This window comes from Lepus europaeus, chromosome 14 (assembly GCF_033115175.1).
Source record: "Lepus europaeus isolate LE1 chromosome 14, mLepTim1.pri, whole genome shotgun sequence".
NCBI classification, from domain to species: Eukaryota; Metazoa; Chordata; class Mammalia; order Lagomorpha; family Leporidae; genus Lepus; species Lepus europaeus.
In genome coordinates, this window is record NC_084840.1 from 44,446,294 (window position 1) to 44,465,324 (window position 19,031).

Sequence of the window (19,031 nt, forward strand, 5' to 3'; positions counted from 1 at the left end):
TCCATTTATGATAACCAATTGTTACTTGATTATTGACAAGGTGGAAGAGTCTGCAGGTTAAATATTTAGTCTCCTTATGAATTGTTTCCATTTCTTGTGTTTGCTTTTTTTTTTTTTTTCAGGTTTTATAACTATGGGCTCTCAGTGGGAGCTGCTGAACTGCAACTTCATATAGAAAAATCCAATGATTCAACACCTGTCTGGAGAGTATTATATAACCAGGGCAACCAGTGGTCAAAAGCAACCATTCAGCTAGGGCGCCTTACTCAGCCCTTCCATCTGTCACTAGAAAAAGTCAGTCTTGGTATTTATGATGGGGTCTCAGCTATTGATGACATCAGATTTGAAAACTGTACTCTTCCTCTTCCAGCTGAAAGCTGTGAAGAGCCCGATCATTTCTGGTGTCTGCACACCAAGGCTTGCATAGAAAAGCTTCACTTATGTGATCTGGTGGATGATTGTGGTGATCGCACTGATGAGATTGACTGTGGTAAGTTGCTTTTGGCCTCTCACTCATTTTGGGAGTGGTGGCCTTGATTAATTATTATTTTTTGGCTAATGAAGCCAATAACACAGCATAATTCAAAAGTTGGTGAATATTAAGTGTGGCTAATTAATTACTTTGTCAGGCTATTAGTTTTTTTTTTTTTTTTATTTTTTGACAGGCAGAGTGGACAGTGAGAGAGAGAGACAGAGAGAAAGGTCTTCCTTTGCCGTTGGTTCACCCTCCAATGGCCACCGTGGCTGGCGCGCTGCGGCCGGCGCACTGCGCTGATCCAATGGCAGGAGCCAGGTGCTTCTCCTGGTCTCCCATGGGGTGCAGGGCCCAAGCACTTGGGCCATTCTCCACTGCCTTCCCGGGTCACAGCAGAGAGCTGGCCTGGAAGAGGGGCAACCGGGACAGAATCCAGCGCCCCGACCGGGACTAGAACCCGGTGTGCCGGCGCCGCAAGGCAGAGCATTAGCCTAGTAAGCCACGGTGCCGGCTGGCTATTAGTTTTTATTAAGCAGATTTATTAACTAGGTACTAGGAATATAATGATTACAGTTATAGAGCCTCTGCCCTCATGGAGTTTACAGTCTACTTAAAGAAATATATATTCTAATGATTAATGAGGAAATAGAATATAACAGCTTTGAGAGGAAATACAAACAGGAATGCTATATATAATCATGGTACTGGACTTTCTAGAGGTAGTGACAGCTGAGACATGAAAAACAGGGCAAAGCATGTGTCCAAAAACCCTGATGTGTGACTGGAAGACACATGGAAGATAGTGTGGTTGGAGCAAGGAGGAAAGAAGGAGAAAGAAGGTGCAACCTAGGAATGGTGATGTGGGGGAGGCCAGATTCACAGGTCCTTGTAGTACAAAAAGTTTTCTTCATTTGAAAGATTTCAAGGATGGAAATACAGGAAAATACACACATTTTAAAAGGTCTCTGTTGATATAGTATAACAAATGGTTAGAGGAAAGTAGATTCAGGAGATCCACTGGAAAGTTATTGTAGGAGTCCACAGGGATGTGGTTGGCAGTGGGTCTCAGTGACAGTGAGGGAGATGAAGGATGAAGCTTGGCAATGCTTGGGAGAAATCTTTGATGAGATCTTGGCTCTAGGGAGTTAGAGAGTAGTAGAGAGTGAGAAATACATGTCAAAGATTAGTCCTGCGTTTCTGGCTTAAATTCATAAAACATTTGTGATACTCAATGATTGTGTGGATCTGACAATTTAATTCACCTAGCTGCAGTTATGCCTAATGTACTTATTCATGAAGATGAATCAGAAACCAATAATTTTTTATTACAAAAATACGTCAAAGTAGTTTGCACCTTTCTTTGGACTCATATTCTTCATCCAAAAATAGCAACAGAGTTTTATTTAAAAGAAATTCAAGCTTTGTGTTACTGTATTTTAGAGAGTTTTCCATATTTGTTATCCTTGACCCACATCATTTTCAAAGATATTTTAAAATTGGGCATATTAAAGTCAGAATTTAGGCATCTCATGAAATTTAGAAAATAAATTTGAATGGATTTAGTTAAAACTGATAATTTTAACAGTGACCATCATAAGAAGTATAACTTGTCCTAAAGCTGATTAATTTTTACATACCTAAGACTTCTTTTCACCTTTTTTTCAAGTTTTCTAAATACTACTTGTTAAAGAATGTCAATCTGCTGCAAAAAGCAAGGAAATTATCCACCCAGCTTCCCAATGTTAACATAGTAGAATGAAATATGGGGAGAATAGCTGTAATATCAAGGTATAGCAATGATTGTATATTTTTTTAAAGATTTATTTATTTATTTGGAAGTCAGAGCTACACAGAGAGAGGAGAGGCAGAGAGAGAGAGAGAGGTCTTCCATCCGATGGTTCACTCCCCAGTTGGCCACAACTGCCAGAGATGCAATGATCCAAAGCCAGAAGCTAGGAGCTTCTTCCAGGTCTTCCACGTGGGTGCAGGGGCCCTAGGACTTGAGCCATCTTCTACTGCTCTCCCAGGCCATAGCAGAGAGCAGGATCAGAAGTAGAACAGCCAGGACTAGAACCGGTGCTTTTATGGGATGCTGGCACTTCAGGCCAGGGCGTTAACCCACTGCACCACAGCGCCGGCCCCTGATTGTGTATTTGTGAAATGAAACAGTGCATTGGAATATCAGTTTCTCTCACAGCTTCCCATGGAAGCACATTCATTTGTTGCTCAGTGTGCACTAGACACTCAGAAACCCATGTTGTGTTTCCTGAAATATGTTTAGAGATGTGTTCTTTTATTGAAGGTTAGAGCTACACAAATTCTCCTTTAAAGTGAAGGCTTAGTGTGCAGTCAGCAGGAAGACAATGTAACATCTGTTGGCTTCTGAATCAGTTTTATGTCAAAAACACTACAACTGGACATTCTCCTTCTGTTTCATAGTCAAAAACTGACACCTGGAGAACGCATAGTGCATCCCAGTTCATGTCACAGCTGGGCTTGATTATTCACAAGTGGAGAAATACTCCCTGGAAGTTCCTCTTGCATTTGGCATTTACCCACTTGGTTTCCTTCATTAGGTCTAAGCTCCTGTCCTGTCGTTTTCACAGAGATAGATGATTTGTTCTCGTCTGGCTATGCTTATTTACAAAACCTTTTATTTTTTTTTTTAAGATTTATTTATTTATTTGAAAGTCAGAGTTACACAGAGAGAGGAGAGGCAGGCAGAGAGAGAGGTCTTCCATCTGCTGGTTCACTCACTAATTGGCTGCAATGGCTGGAGCTGTGCGGATCTGAAGCCAGGAGCCAGGAGCTTCCTCCACGTGTTCCACGCGGGTGCAGGGGCCAAGGACTTGAGCCATCTTCTACTGCTTTCCCAGGCTACAGCAGAGAGCTGGATCAGATGTGGAGCAGCCAGGATTTGAACCTTTGCCCATATGGAATGCTGGCATTGCACGCTGTGGCTTTACCCACTATGCCACTGTGCCGGCCTTTACCCTTTTATTTATCCTTGCAGAATGTTTGTTCATCTTGGGCACCAGTGCCATTGCTAAGACAAATAGTTCAAAGACAGCTGACATTTACTTTCTTTAAAGTACTACACAAATGAAGCTTAGATTCAGAACTACCTGCTAATTTTAAATCTAGTCATCTCTGCCCAAATACTGTCAAGCATATATTTCATCCCATTTGTTCTAAGAAAATACTTGGTTACAACAAAATCTTCACATCTTGCAAAATGAATATGTCCTATATTTCCTTAGCAATTTGGATATTCAATTGATAAGAAACTGGTCACTTCTGTATAAGTGTTTCGCTTGTTTTAGTGACTAAAAAGAGAAGCTTAAACGCTCCAGTTCATAGACACTAAAATTTAGTGAGAAGAAAGGACTCCCATTCCTCAAACAGTAAAGAATTGCCAAAGCACATGACATAACATTAGCACAATAGAGCTGGAGGGACATTGAGATGTTCAGAAGGCATGGGGAAGATTGGGCTTGTGAAGGGTGGAAGAAATGATGGAGAGCCAGCGCCGCGGCTCACTAGGCTAATCCTCCGCCTTGCGGCGCCGGCACACCGGGTTCTAGTCCCGGTCGGGGCACCAATCCTGTCCCGGTTGCCCCTCTTCCAGGCCAGCTCTCTGCTGTGGCCAGGGAGTACAGTGGAGGATGGCCCAAGTCCTTGGGCCCTGCACCCCATGAGAGACCAGGATAAGCCCCTGGCTCCTGCCATCGGATCAGCGCGGTGCGCCAGCTGCAGCGCACCGGCTGCAGCGGCCATTGGAGGGTGAACCAACGGCAAAGGAAGACCTTTCTCTCTGTCTCTCTCTCACTGTCCACTCTGCCTGTCAAAAATAAAAATAAAAAAAAAATTAAAAATAAAAAAAAAGAAAGAAATGATGGAGCAAACAGGAAGTCACTTAAATCTGGAAAAGGTGGTGTTTGGAAGATACAAGAGTTTAGATTAAATCAAGATGCATTGAAGGATTTTGAATAGAGAAGGAAAGCTACCACTGCCATTGAAAGATTATATTAATCTGGCACTGATGTGTAGGAACACTTGGTACTGGAACAGAATAGAACCTAAGAGAAGCTTTTTTTTTCAGGGTAAGGTCTGGAAGGAAAACACCTACACCAGCATCATCTCAATCTCTGTTTAAAAAATATTGATTTCTTGCTTTCATCCCATACCTAATATGTGAGCCCAGGTGATTCTTAAATATTGAGACCCATTGTAATATGATTGTTCTTAGCTTTGCCTATCAGAATCACTGAGGGAGCTTGTAAAAAATCCTGATTGTGGCATTACCACTTGAAATCAACATCCTTCAGGATAAAATCAGGACTTTGGTGTTTTATTTATTTTTTAAGTGCTGCCTGGTAATTGGAATATTCAGCTGAGTTTGCAGTTCACTGAGCCAGAAGTTTGAAGGGAGAGGCATTAAAAATTTTTGAATATAATGGTCAAAGCAATTCCTTCTTCAATCTATAAAATAGTATTGCTTTATGGATTATCTAAGATTTACTCACTTTTTAAAAAACATGATATATTTATTTATTTTGAAAGGGGGAGAGGGAGAGAGAGAGAGATCGATCTTCCATTTGCTTGTTGACTCCTCAATGGCCACAATGGCTGAGGGTGGATTAGGCTGAAGTCAGGGGCTTAGAACTCTCACATGGGTGCAGGAATCCAAGCTCTTAGGCCAATTCTGCTGCTTTCCCAGGTACATTAGCAGGGAACTAGATCAGAAGTGGAGCAGCTGGGATTTGAACTGCTGTTCATTTGGGCCCTTGGTGTTGCAGGTGGTGGCCTAACTCACTGTGCTATAATGCTGGCCCCAGGATTGACTCTTTTTAAAAGTTTAGTGTTACATTTTAACACTAAAATGGCTTACCTTAGAATTAACAAAGTATAAGCTATCATTTAAAATTCTGTTTTATATTTAATATTGTTCTTAGTTATCTTTGGCTGTTATTTAATGCCATTTCAGTGCCTGAACTGCAGTGTAACTTTGAAAATGGACTTTGTAACTGGGAGCAAGATACAGAAGATGACTTTGATTGGACCAGGAACCAAGGTTCAACTTCAACACTTAATACAGGACCAATGAAGGATAACACTCTGGGCACAGCCAGAGGACACTACCTCTACATAGAATCTTCAGAGCCACAGGTTTTTGAAAACAATGCAATTTTACTCAGCCCCATCCTGAATGCCACTGGTACAGAGGGCTGCACTTTCCGCTTCCACTACCACATGTTTGGAAAGCACATATATAGGCTGGCCATCTACCAGAGGATCTGGAGTAATGCAAGAGGACAGCTGCTCTGGCAGATATTTGGGAATCAAGGCAACAGATGGATCAGAAATCACCTCTCCGTTTCCAGCAGGCAGCCTTTTCAGGTATGGCTAATGGCTTTCGAAATGTGTATTTGAAACCCTCAGAATGTCTAAGAAATATGAAAAATCACTAAATTCTTGAATTAAATCAAGTGGAATTTAATCAGAGTTACTCTGATGCACATTTATCAATTAAGGGTGTCCCCAGGCTTTTAAAATTGTTTTCCTCCTTGAATACCCCCATGTAATATGTAATTAGACTCTCTAAAAATGATTGTATGGCATTGGGAACAGTTGCATATCCCTTTGATTTTAATTACTTGGGCCAACAAAATAAAAAATCTTAGGGAAGAAAAAATTTTGGTATAATCTCTAATATTCTGCAGAAAGTATAGACTCTCAAATCTGTGATTTTGAATATTTCATTTGATCTCTAACAGTTTATAGTTAAGCCACTGAAATCTAGGCAGAGTACATGCTTTATTCGAAAATAACACAGCTGCTCTGGGAAGAGCTGGAGTTTGTGTCCTGGTGTCTGCCCTCCTAAGGTTAATATTCTTAACCATAAACCTCATCTGTTTTCTCCTAAAAGTCAGCTTTGCAGTGCATATTCAAATATGTTTGCAGCTCTTAGAATTTTATAAAGAATTTTTTTATATATGTTTTCTATTTGATTCAGTAATTTCCTGAGGTGGGTGCCAGAGGGTTTTTTTTTTTTTTTTAAGCAGTTTTGCATATATGGAGAAAAAAGATTAGAGAGACTGTTGTTTATCCACAGGCAAAGAACTTGTGAATCCAGAGCTAGGATTTGGGCTGAGACTCGGAGCTTTTAAGTGATTCGCTTTCATCTCCTTTCCAATATATTCTTTAGACCATAAATGTATGGGTCTTGAGTATTTGTTTTTTTCCTCATAGTCAAATAGATTTACAAATATATATGCTGGAAGAAACTTCTTCCCTATCGCTGGCTAAACTTTTTTTCTCTTTACATGTACTAAACTTCTTTTAGTTAGCAAAACACTGTCTCTATCTAAACATCTCCATCTACTCAACACTTTTATGGTCAAGAACTTAGTTCCAGAGCACCATTTGAGTGCTTCTAACATCATGGATGTGCATTATACATGCCTCATTATTGAACACAGTGGGATTGGGATTGGTGATTTGTTCAGATGGACATAAACTAAAAGTGTGAGAACTAATCTGCCATACGTGATATGAAATCTTTCTGTTCACAATAGTAAATATATTCAAGCATAGGAAATGTAATTGAAGGGAAATTTTTAAAAAATTTTTATTTAGTAATGGCTCCTCCTTCAAATTAATTATTTTTGTAAAAAAAAAAAAGTTTATGTATTTGAAAGAGTTACAGAGAGAGGGGGAGAAGAGAGGTTGTCCATCTTCTGGTTCACTCACCAAGTGGCCACAATGACCAGGGCTGAGCCAAGCTAGAGCCAGGAACAAAGGGCTTCATTGAGTCTTCCACGTGGATGGCAGCAGTTCAAGTACTTGGGCCATCGTCGTTTCCTCCTCAGGCCGTTAGCTGTGAGCTGGATTGGAAGTGGAGCAGCTTGGACACATATTTATACCCGTATAGTATGCCAGTGTCACAGGCAATGGCTTTACCAATTGTGCCACAGTGCCAGTCCCTTAAATGAATTCTTAATTTCTAATCAGGACAGTTGTAATTTGGGTCAAACTACAATGCAGTGGGTTAGTTCTTCTTGTGATATTCAGTCAAAAATTGTTTTCCAGAAGATCAACTTTGCAGGGAAGCAGTTTTATGGTCAGATAATCATGCAAATTACCAAGGAAGTCTTTGGTAATGAATCTATACATAAAAGTGAGGTTTGAAACCCACCTTACATTAACATGGAGTACTCTGTTTTTAGCTTCCTTTAAGACACAAAATTAAGATATGAAAAAAATGAAATCAGAGATTCTGTACTCTGTATGAATTAATTGTTCAAGATAGTAAAAATGGGGTCCAATTTAAGCAACTGTGTATTTCTGTCTTTTGAATAATGAATATACAGAATTTTTTTCTATTGAGAAAGAGCCACAGTAACAACCAAAATTTTAATTAATTTTTCAAATTTTCAATGAAATGGCCTATCATTATGCCTGGCCAATAATATACACTCATTAGATTTTTTTTTTATTAAAAGAAAAATTCAAAGATTTTTCAGGAAAACTCACTTAAAATGGAAAGAATTTAATAGGACTAGATTGTAAATAAAGTATACAGGAATTGTTTTGCTTCTTGATTTCAGTTGAAATATCAAACTCTATGTGTGGCATATTCAGTTAAGATAGCAAACCATGTTATAAAAATGTCAGTTAAACTCTCTACTTTTTATTACAAGCTTTATTAAGATATAATTGACAGACAATAAAATGCAGATGTTGGAAGTTTTAGAACCATCACCACAATCAAGATAATGAAAATATTCTTCAACTTCAAAAGTTTCCTCATTATGCTTTATAATACACCCCTCTGGCCGTGCCATTCCTATCCTTTAACATCTACTCACCAACTTTCTGCCATTATAATTGATTTATGCTTTCTAAAATTTTATATACATAAAATTGTACAAAATGTATTGTTTTCAGTCAGCACAATCATTAGTCCCCTAGATTCCTTTTATTAAGGTATATGAACTTCATGAATTTCATAAATACAACTTTAGGAATATAGTGCTTCTTCTCACTGTACCTACCCTCCCACCTACACTTCCACCCTTCTTCCTCCCACCTCTCCTATTCCCACTCTTAACATTTTACTAAGATCTATTTTCAATTAACTTTATACCCAGAAGATTAACTCTATACTAAGTAGAGAGTTCAACAAATGGTATGAAAAAAAACCCTGTTCTTCAACAGTTTGTTGATTTCTCTTTTGATTTATTCTGTGATCCAGTGTTCATTCAGGAACATATTGTTCAGTCTCCATGTGTTTGCATATGTTCTAGAGATTCTTTAGTTGTTGATTTCCAACTTCATTCCATTGTGATCAGAGAAGATGCATGATATGATTTTGATTTTTTTTTTAATTTGCTGAGACTTGCTTTATGGCCTAGCATGTGGTCCACCCTAGAGAAAGTTCCAAACACTAGTGAGAAGAATGAGTATTCTGCAACTGTAGGATGAAAAGTTCTGAAGATAGCCGTTAGGTTCATTTGGTCTATAGTGTCAACTAACTGTGGTTTTCTTGCCATTTTCTATCTGGTTGATCCGTCCATTGCTGAAAGTGGGGTATTGGAATCTCCCATTATTATTGTACTGGAGCCTATGTTTCCATTTAGATCCATTAACATTTCCTGTAAATAGACAGGAGCCCTATGATTGGTGCATATACATTTATTAGATTCACATCTTCCTGTTGAATTGATCCCTTAATCATTGCATAGTTCCCTTATTTGTCTCTTTTTAAAATTTTTTGAGTTGAAGTCAATTTTGTCTGATATTAGGATGGTGACAGCAGCTCTTTTTTGGTTTCTGTTAACATGGAATATCTTTTTCCATCTTTCACTTTCAGTCTGCATGTATCTTTGTGAGTGAGATGTGTTTCTTGTAGGCAGCAAATAGATGGGCTTTGTTTTTTAATCCATTCAACCAGTCTGTATCTTTTAACTGGAGTATTGAGGCAATTTAAATTCAAGGTGACTATTGATAAGTAACAACTTTGCCTTGCCATTTTCCTATAAATATTCCTATTTTTTATTTTGGATTTCCTTTGTACTTTTACTGGGAGAGTTTCTGCTTTCACCTTCTTTCATAGTGATGACCATGTTTCTTCGTGTGTAGCACATCTTTAAAGATCTTTTGTAAGGCTGGATGAGTGGTGACAAATTCTTTCAATTTCTGTTTTTTATGGAACGTCTTTATTTCACCTTCATTCATAAAGGAGGGTTTTGTAGGGTATAGTATTCTGGATTGACAGTTTTTTTTCTCTTAAGACTTAGAATATATCTTGCCATTCTCTCCCAGCCTGTAGGATTTCTGATGAGAAATCTGCTGTGAGTCTAATTGGAGATCCTTGGAAAGCAATCTGGCATTTCTCTCGTGCATATTTTAGAATCTTTTTTTAAAATTAATTAATTAATTTATTTATTTTGACAGGCAGAGTGGACAGTGAGAGAGAGAGACAGAGAGAAACATATTTTAGAAACTTTATGTTTTACTGTGCAGGGTTTGACTAATATGTGTCATGGTGAGGATCTTTTCTGTCTATGTCTATTAGGAGTTGTATGTGCTTCCTGTACTTGGATGTCCCTTTCTCCAAATTAGGGAAGTTTTCTGTGATCGTTTCACTAAAAAGGCCTTTTAATCCATTCTATCTTTCCGTACTTTCAGGAACTCATGAGACCCATATGTTGGTTAGTTTTATAGTATCCTATAACATTGCTTTTTAGTTTTCTAATTTTCTTTTCTTTTTTTTGGTTTGACTGTAAAATTTCCAGAGATTTGTCTTCTAACTTGGATATTCTGTCTATTGTTTCACTGAGTTTGTTGTTAATGCTTTCCACATAAATTTTTATTTGATCCATTGAATTCTTCATTTCCAATATTTCATTTTGATTTCTCTTTAAAGTCTCAATTTCATGGGAGAAATTTTCATTCATGTGATGTATGGATTTCTTTAATTCGTGGATTTGCTTCTGATTACTCTCAGTAATCGTATGATCAATTTTTGAATTCTGATTCCAGCATTTCTTCAGTCTCTTCATTTTCACTTTCAAGTATTGAAGTTCTGTTGTGTTCCTTTGAAGGCATCATGGTGTCTTCCTCATTCTTGTTACTTGAATTGCTGCATTTATATTTCAGGAGCTCTGTACAGTGCTCCAGTGTGAGGGGAATGTCCAAAGTGACACCCAAATTGGGTGTGGTAAAGCTCCTCTCTTTTCTTTTCTTTTTTTAAAAGATTTTTTATTTATTTATTATTTATTTGAAAGTCAGAGTTACACACACAGAGAGAAGGAGAGGCAGAAAGAGAGAGAGAGAGAGAGAGAGAGAGAGAGAGAGAGAGAGTTCTTCCATCTGCTGGTTCACTCCCCAGATGGCCGCAATGGCCAGAACTGCACCAATCCAAAGCCAAGAGCCGGGAGCTTCTTCCTGGTCTCCCATGCGGGTGCAGGGGCCCAAGGACTTGGGTCATCTTCTAATGCTTTCCCATGCCATAGCAAAGAGCTGGATCAGAAGTGGAGCAGCTGGGACTCGAACTGGAACCCATATGGGATGCCGCCCTGTAGGCAGCAGCTTTATCCCGCTATGCCACAACGCCAGCCCCTTGAAATTCTATTACGTTACAGTATGGATCTATAATTCATTTGAGTTAAAGCACAACTTCTTCAGTGATTTATTTATTGATATTTATGATATTTCTAGTTTGGGCTATTATTAGTAAATCTGTGAACATTTGTGTGTGTATATATATATATTTGGGTGTGTATGTATGTGTGTAAATATATATGTATATATATATATAATTTATTTTGGGTAAATTGCAAGAGTGGACTTGCTGGAACATGTGGAAAAGTTTTTAAGACACAGACTAAAGTGTTTTGAAGTTCATGGTTTTCCTTTGCTGTCTGCTATTGCAGGCAGCTGTTTAACTCCCTATGCCACATTGTCTTTGATAATTTTGAGATCTATACCATTTTTGGATCAGTTTCAATTAAATGGTTTTACTTCTCATTGTGGGTCATATTTACCTGCCTTTTTCTCCCTCTATTTTTTCCCATATTTGCTAATTTGTGACTGGAAGTCAGATATGGTATATTTTACCTGTATAACATCAATAAATGGCCTTTGCAGTATCAGATGGACTATATTTTTACCAGTTAGGCAGTTGCATGGACCTTTCTCAAGTTGATTAATTTCCTCAGTGACAAGTCAGGAAGAAAACCCTGGTAGACCTCAAGAAAGACTGGAAAGTTTGGGGGAAGATGACAAGGAGTTAGAGGTCAACTATTGACCTTTGAAAGTCTCTTCTTATACTATGACTTCAGTAAATATGAGGATACTTCAAAAGGCCCATGAAGAAATAGAAACTAAATTGATTTTAGTAGAACAAAGTTTTGAAATCCATTCATAATTTTCAAGACCCATTATATGCATGGACTTCAAGTTTTCTAATTCTATTTTCCATTAACTTTTTGAAATCTCTGTATATTGTATATGGTAATATAATTTGCACATCAAAATAAAAATTTGAACTTGCACATATGGAATTTATAGGGAAAATGAAATGGAAATATATATTCTTTGAAAGAGTTGGAAGAAAGGAATGTGATTTTTAATGCTTGAAGTCCTTTATTATTTAATTATGGCCAGATTCCTAATAAGTATGCAACATATTTGCGTGAGTATTAAAGTAACTCATCATGATTAATTTTATTATAGTAAACCTCTACCCTAATCACAATACATCATATACTATTGTCGTTTGTCAATGTTTTTTATCTTACTTGGGTTTTGGTGGAGTCACAGCCCCTGTAATAGCACAAATGTCATGTGAGTTAACTGTGATTAACGTGGCTCCAAAAGAGATCTAGTCAGAATTAGCCATTTTCCTAAAGTCTTACAGAGTGAGGTGTGTGTGAGAAGTTTTAGGAATGTACATCTGGGATGGATGTTTGGTACATTTCTTAAGACACGGCTTAAGATGCCTACATCCTTGTGGGAATGCCTGTTTTCAAATCCTGGATCCACTACCCACTCCAGCTTCCCATAATGTGCACCCTGTGAGGCAGCAGCTCTCGACACACACATGAGACTTGGACTGAGTTTCTGAGTTGTTGCATGGTCCAGCCCCAATTGCCGTGGGCATTTGGGAGAGTGAACCAGCAGTTGGTGGTGGTGGGGGGGTGTTTCTGTCTCTCTCTCTCTTTTTGTCCTTCAAACAAATTTGCAAAAATAAAAATTTAAATGTACATCTTAGCAAGTAATGCTGGTGTCAAACTGGATTTCTAGAAGAATGAGATGTTTAATAGCATGGGAAACAGCAACTTCAGCAAAGGCAAAAGTGGGAACAGAGGATAATACTTTGCCTTGGAGGATCAGAGAAAAACAAAGCAAATCTAGAACTAATTATTGAGCATTATGGGGAATACGTATCAATCTGATATATTAAAATTTCAGAAAACTTAAAGTTATCAGAAACAGATTGAGTTCATGAGTCTAATGGACTCCTTAAGGCTCAGAGTTTCCTGTTACTGGACATTTTCAAGAGAGACCAGATGAACACTTCTGGAGACTTTTGCAAAGTGTTTTGTTAATGGCTCAGGAGAGGTTTATGTTTTTTTAAAGACTTATTTATTTATTTGAAAGTCAGAGTTACACAGAGAGGAGAGGCAGAGAGAGAGAAAGAGAGAGGGAGGGAGAGAGAGGTTTTCCATCTGCTGGTTCATTCACCAACTGGCCAGAATGGCCAGAGCTATGGTGATCCGAAGCCAAGAGCCAGGAGCTTCTTCCGTGGGTGCAAGGGCCCAAGGACCTAGGCCATCCTCCTCTGCTTTCCCAGGCACATTAGCAGAGAGCTGGGTCAGAAGTGGAGCAGCTAGGTCTCAAACTGGAACCCATATGGGATGCCAGCACTGCACGCAGTGGCTTTACCCATTATGCCACAGCACCGGCCCTGAAGATTATCTTTAAGTATCTTCTGAATGCATTTCTAAGTACCAGATTAATTCTCTTACAGTTTCTGAAATTTTCTTTATATTCCTTTTAGATTTTGGTGGAGGCTTCAGTGGGAGATGGCTTCACTGGAGATATTGCAATTGATGATTTGTCATTCATGGACTGTACTCTGTATCCCGGTAAGAGAAAAATTTCAGTGTATGAGTATTTTTAAATGTGTTTACTTGAAAAATATGCAGAAGAAATCAAAAGTTTATTTTCACGAGTGTCCCAAGATACCCTCTTTTATTCTGTTTTTCAAATCTATTATTGATGGAGACATTTTGTGTAAATCTTTCGTATTAAATAGTATTCACATTTTTGCAAACATAAAAAAAAAAGGTTGAATCAGCTAGGTTTCTAACTCTTATATGAAAAGTGCTGTGAACTCATGCCTGAAGTTCTGCTGCAATTCTGTTATATTTGAGCAGTTATAATAACCGAAGGGTTACCATTCTGTGACACCATGTTGGAGACTTTACTGAACTCTCAGTACTCTTCAGTGGTGTTTCACTCTTGCACTACACTGTACAGGTTCTTATTTTTTTAAATTTTTTTTTCATTTATTAAACTTTTATTTAGTGAATATAAATTTCCAGTGTACAGCTTATGGATTACAATGGCTTCCCCCTCCCATAACTTCCTTCCCACCCGCAACCCTCCCCTTTCCCGCTCCCTCTCCCCTTCCATTCACATCAAGATTCATTTTCAATTCTCTTTATATACAGAAGATCAGTTTAGTATATATTAGGTAAAGATTTCAACAGTTTGCCCCCATATAGCAACGCAAAATGAAAAAATACTGTTGGAGTACTAGTTATAGCATTAAATAAGAGTGTACAGCACATTAAAGACAGAGATCCTACATAATATTTTTTTTAAAAATTAATTAATTTTCTATGCCATTTCTAATTTAACACCAGATTTTTTTTTCATTTCCAATTATCTTTATATACAGAAGATCGATTCTGTATATAATTAGTAAAGATTTCACCAGTTTGCACCCACACAGAAACACAAAGTGTAAAAATACTGTTTCAGTACTAGTTATAGCATCATTGCACATTAGACAACACATTAAGGACAGATCCCACATGAGATGTAAGTACACAGTGACTCCTGTTGCTGACTTAACAATTTGACACTCCTGTTCATGGCGTCAGTAATCTCCCTAGGCTCTAGTCATGAGTTGCCAGGGCTATGGAAGCCTTTAGAGTTCACCAACCTTGATCTTATTCCGATAGGGTCATAGTCAAAGTGGAAGTTCTCTCCTCCCTTCAGAGAAAGGGATGGCCCCGTTCTTTCCACTGGGATCTCACTCGCAGAGATCTTTCATTTAGGTCTTCTTCTTTTTTTTTTCTTTTCCATGGTATTTTGGCTTTCCATGCCTACAATACTTTCATGGGCTCTTCAGCCAGATTGAATGCCTTAAGGGCTGATTCTGAGGCCAGAGTGTTGTTTAGGACATCTGCCATTCTATGAGTCTGCTGTGTATCCCGTTTCCCATGTTGGATTGTTCTCTCCCTTTTTGATTCTATCAGTTAGTATTAGCAGACACTTGTCTTGTTTGTGTGATCCCTTTGACTCTTAGACCTATCAGAGCCATCAATTGTGAACTGAAATTGATCACTTGGACTAGTGAGGTGGCATTGGTACATGCCACCTTGATGGGATTGTATTGGAATCCCCTGGCACATTTCTAACTCCACCATTTGCGGCAAGTCCGATTGAGCATGTCCCAAATTGTACATCTCCTCCCTCTCTTTTTCCACTCTGAAATTTAACAGGGATCACTTTTCAGTTAAAATTTAAACACCTAAGAATAATTGTGTGTTAATTACAGAGTTCAACCACTAGTACTAGAACAACAACAACAACAAATACTAAAAAGGATAAAGTATTACATTGTACATCTAGAGTTAGGACAAGAGCTGATCAGGTCATTGTTTCTTATAGTGTCCATTTCATTTCAATAGGTTTCCCCTTTGGTGCTCAGTTGTCACCGATCAGGGAAAACAAATGATATTTTTCTCTTTGGGACTGGCTTAATTCACTCAGCATGATGTTTTCCAGATTCCTCCATCTTGTTGCAAATGACCGGATTTCATTGTTTCTTACTGCTGTATAGTATTCTATGGAGTACATGTCCCATAGTTTCTTTATCCAGTCTACTGTTGATGGGCATTTGGGTTGGTTCCAGGTCTTAGCTATTGTGAATTGAGCTGCAATAAACATTAATGTGCAGATGGCTTTTTTATTTGCCAAATTAATTTCCTTTGGGTAAATTCCAAGGAGTGGGATGGCTGGGTTGTATGGTAGGGTTATATTCAGGTTTCTGAGGAATCTCCAGACTGACTTCCATAGTAAACCTAATCAATTTTAACCTGTATGCCTGCCTACTTCAGTTTTATTCCTATTTCCTTTGGATAGACACTCAGAAGTGGGATTGCCAAATAACAGGGTCTATTTAATTTATTATTTCACTTTAAATATTTTGAGAATCCTCAGTACTGCTTCCCTTAGTGCTTGTACTAACTTATACTCCCACCAGCAGTACATAAGGGTCCCTTTTCCCCACACCCTCACCATCACTTATTCTTTGATTTTTTTCTAATAGCCTTCCTAACAAATGTGAGGTAGTATCTCATTATGGTTTTGATTTGCGTTTTTCTAATCATTAGTGAAGATGTATATATTTGACCATTTGTTTATCTTTTTTAGAAAAATGTGTATTCAAGTCCTTTTTCTATTTATTTGCATTTTTGTGTTCTGTGGGCACTCTATTACTGATCGGAATGTAGTTAGACACAGGGGTGTGCAGATGCACAGTCCTGGAAATGGGAGCCCCAGGCTGGGAATTCTCCCTTTCCCAGGGTCTTGGGACTGTACTGATGAGCCAAGATAAGAGATCAAGGGAGTTTGTGGTGGAGGGGGTGGAGGGAGGTATTCAAGATACACCCACTTAAATAATTCTTTTTTCTTTCTTCTTCTTTTTTTTTTTGAGAGACAGAGAGAGAAATAGAGAAAAAGACAGATATGAGAGCTCCAATCCACTGGCACCTGAAAATGCCTTTAATTGCTACAATTAATTGCTACAATTTAATTGCTACAATGGGCTAAATTCAGGAGGCAGGAACTAAATCCAAGTCTCCCATGTAAGTGGCTGGGAGCCAGCATTTGAGCTATCTTCTGCTACCTCTGGAGTTATCCTTATCAGGTACTTAAATTGGTAGTTGAAGCCAGGGCATATTAGCCAAATTAGTGTCTTAACCAAATGCCTGACCCCAGTACCCATTTCTGAGTTGAGGTTTTTTTTTTTTTTTTCTTATAAGCTGCTTGAATTATATATAGTATATACTATATATAATTCATATATTAATATATATTAATACTATATATATACTATATATATATATATACACACTATATATATAGTATATATATATAGTATTAATTCATCTGTAGATAGCATGCTTTGAAAATATTTTCCCCCTTTCAGTAGGTTGGCTTTACATTCTATAATTGTTCTATTTGCTGCACAGAAACTTTTTAATTAGGTATATTCACACTTTTTCTTTTTTGCTTTGGTTGCCTATCCTTTTGATATCATATTTAAAAAGTCATTGCCAAGACTCTTGTGTTTTCTTTTAGGAGTTTTATGGTTTAGGTATTATGATTAAGTCTATTTTGTTTTGAGTTGATTTTTGTAAATTTTGTAAATGATTTAAGGTAAGTATCCAATTTCATTTTTTTGCGTATAGATATCTTGTTTTTCTAACACTATTTATTTCTCTATTGTGTATATCCAGCTCCTTTGTCAAGTAGCATCTGTGTTTGGGTTTATTTATGGCTTTTTAATTCAGTCCCATTGGCCTGTGCGTCTGATTTTATATGAGAAGCATACTGTTTTTATTAATATAGCTTTGTCATATAATTTGAAAATCAGGAAGTGTGACACCAGCAACTCTATTCTTGATCAAAGTCACTTTTATTTAGGATTTTTGTTGTTCCATGTGAATTTTAGGATGGTTTTTCCCTATAACTGTGAAAAGGTCAGAATTCTTATAAGGATTGCACTGAAATAAAATATTGCTGTGGGTTTTTTTTTTAACTTTTATTTAATGAATATAAATTTCCAGTGTACAGCTTATGGATTACAATGGCTTCCCCCTCCCATAACTTCCCTCCCACCCGCAACCCTCCCCTCTCCCACTCCCTCTCGCCTTCCATTCACATCAAGATTCATTTTCAATTCTCTTTATATACAGAAGATCAGTTTAGTATAAAGATTTCGACAGTTTGCACCCACATAGAAACACAAAGTGAAACATACTGTTTGAGTACTAGTTATAGCATTAAATCACAATGTACAGCACATTAAGGACAGAGATCCTACATGATATTTTTAAAAAATTGATTAATTTTCAGAGAATTAGCCTAGTGAGCCACGGTGCCTGCCGAGTATTTTCCTTTTTCCCCTAAGTGACTTCATTGTGGGTATATCTAACTGCAGGGGTTTGGACTCTCTAACCAGCTTACGGTCTGTTTTTTGAACTGTTGTCATTGACTCTTTATCCTAGGATAAAAAATATTTCTTTCCTTGGGCTGACGCCGTGGCTCACTTTGTAATCCTCCGCCTGTGGCTCTGGCATCCCATATAGGCACCGGGTTCTAGTCCTGGCTGCTCCTCTTCCAGTTCAGCTCTCTGCTGTGGCCCGGGAAGGCAGTGGAGGATGGCCCAGGACCTTGGGCCCTGCACCCGCATGGGAGACCAGGAGGAAGTACCTGGCTCCTGGCTTCGGATAGGCGTAGTGCCGGCTACAGCATCCATTTGTGGAGTGAACCAACGGAAGGAAGACCTTTCTCTCTCTCTGTCTCTCTCTGTCTGTAACTCTACCTGTCAAATAAAATTAAAAAAAATAAAAAAAATTCTTTCCTTACAAACTAACTCCTCCTCTTTTACTTGCATACACATAATATATATGCTATCTCAGAGAGTAGCATAATCATCTACTGGTTAATCCATTCATCATCTTGAACTCACTTCTGTTGGTACAGCACACATTTTCCTGGATCTTAGTCCCTGCTTTCCTGTAGATTGAACTCTTAGGTAGCCTCATATTCCTGGTTTCTCTTTATCATACTAATTTCTTCCCAGAGTAAGGAAGTATCACACTGAATTGGTGAATTTGCAAACAAAACCAGAGCATCCATACCTAGTTCCTCATTTCTTCTTTAGTTAATGGAGCTAACCAGCTACAAGAAGCATGAGATCTGGTCTGCATCTCATTGCTGTGATTCTGCACATAGGCCTGAAATAAGATTATAATTTAGAGAATTTATGTTCTGCTTTTATACTTTAAAAGATCATTTGTATATGGATACAAAAGGACCATTTTCCTCAGACCATTTTCCTCCAGTCCTGTAGCTATTGGATGTTTAATATTGTTCAAGTCTGCTTTCCCCTCAAAAGCATCTCAGCTTTGGTTTATTTGCTTGGATTAAAGAAAGAACTTAACTCTTTCGTCTTCCCTTGTCA

General features: G+C 38.0%; 1 protein-coding gene across 1 annotated transcript in view; it reads left to right on the forward strand.

Moving 5' to 3' along the window:
* MALRD1 (MAM and LDL receptor class A domain containing 1) overlaps positions 1-19,031 on the forward strand; it is a 405,586-nt gene that overhangs the window by 94,649 nt on the left and 291,906 nt on the right. Inside the window, exons 13-15 of the mRNA XM_062210772.1 lie at positions 123-490; positions 5,463-5,875; positions 13,545-13,632. Coding sequence (XP_062066756.1) covers positions 123-490; positions 5,463-5,875; positions 13,545-13,632 — 869 coding nt within the window. The remainder of the gene's footprint in view (positions 1-122; positions 491-5,462; positions 5,876-13,544; positions 13,633-19,031) is intronic.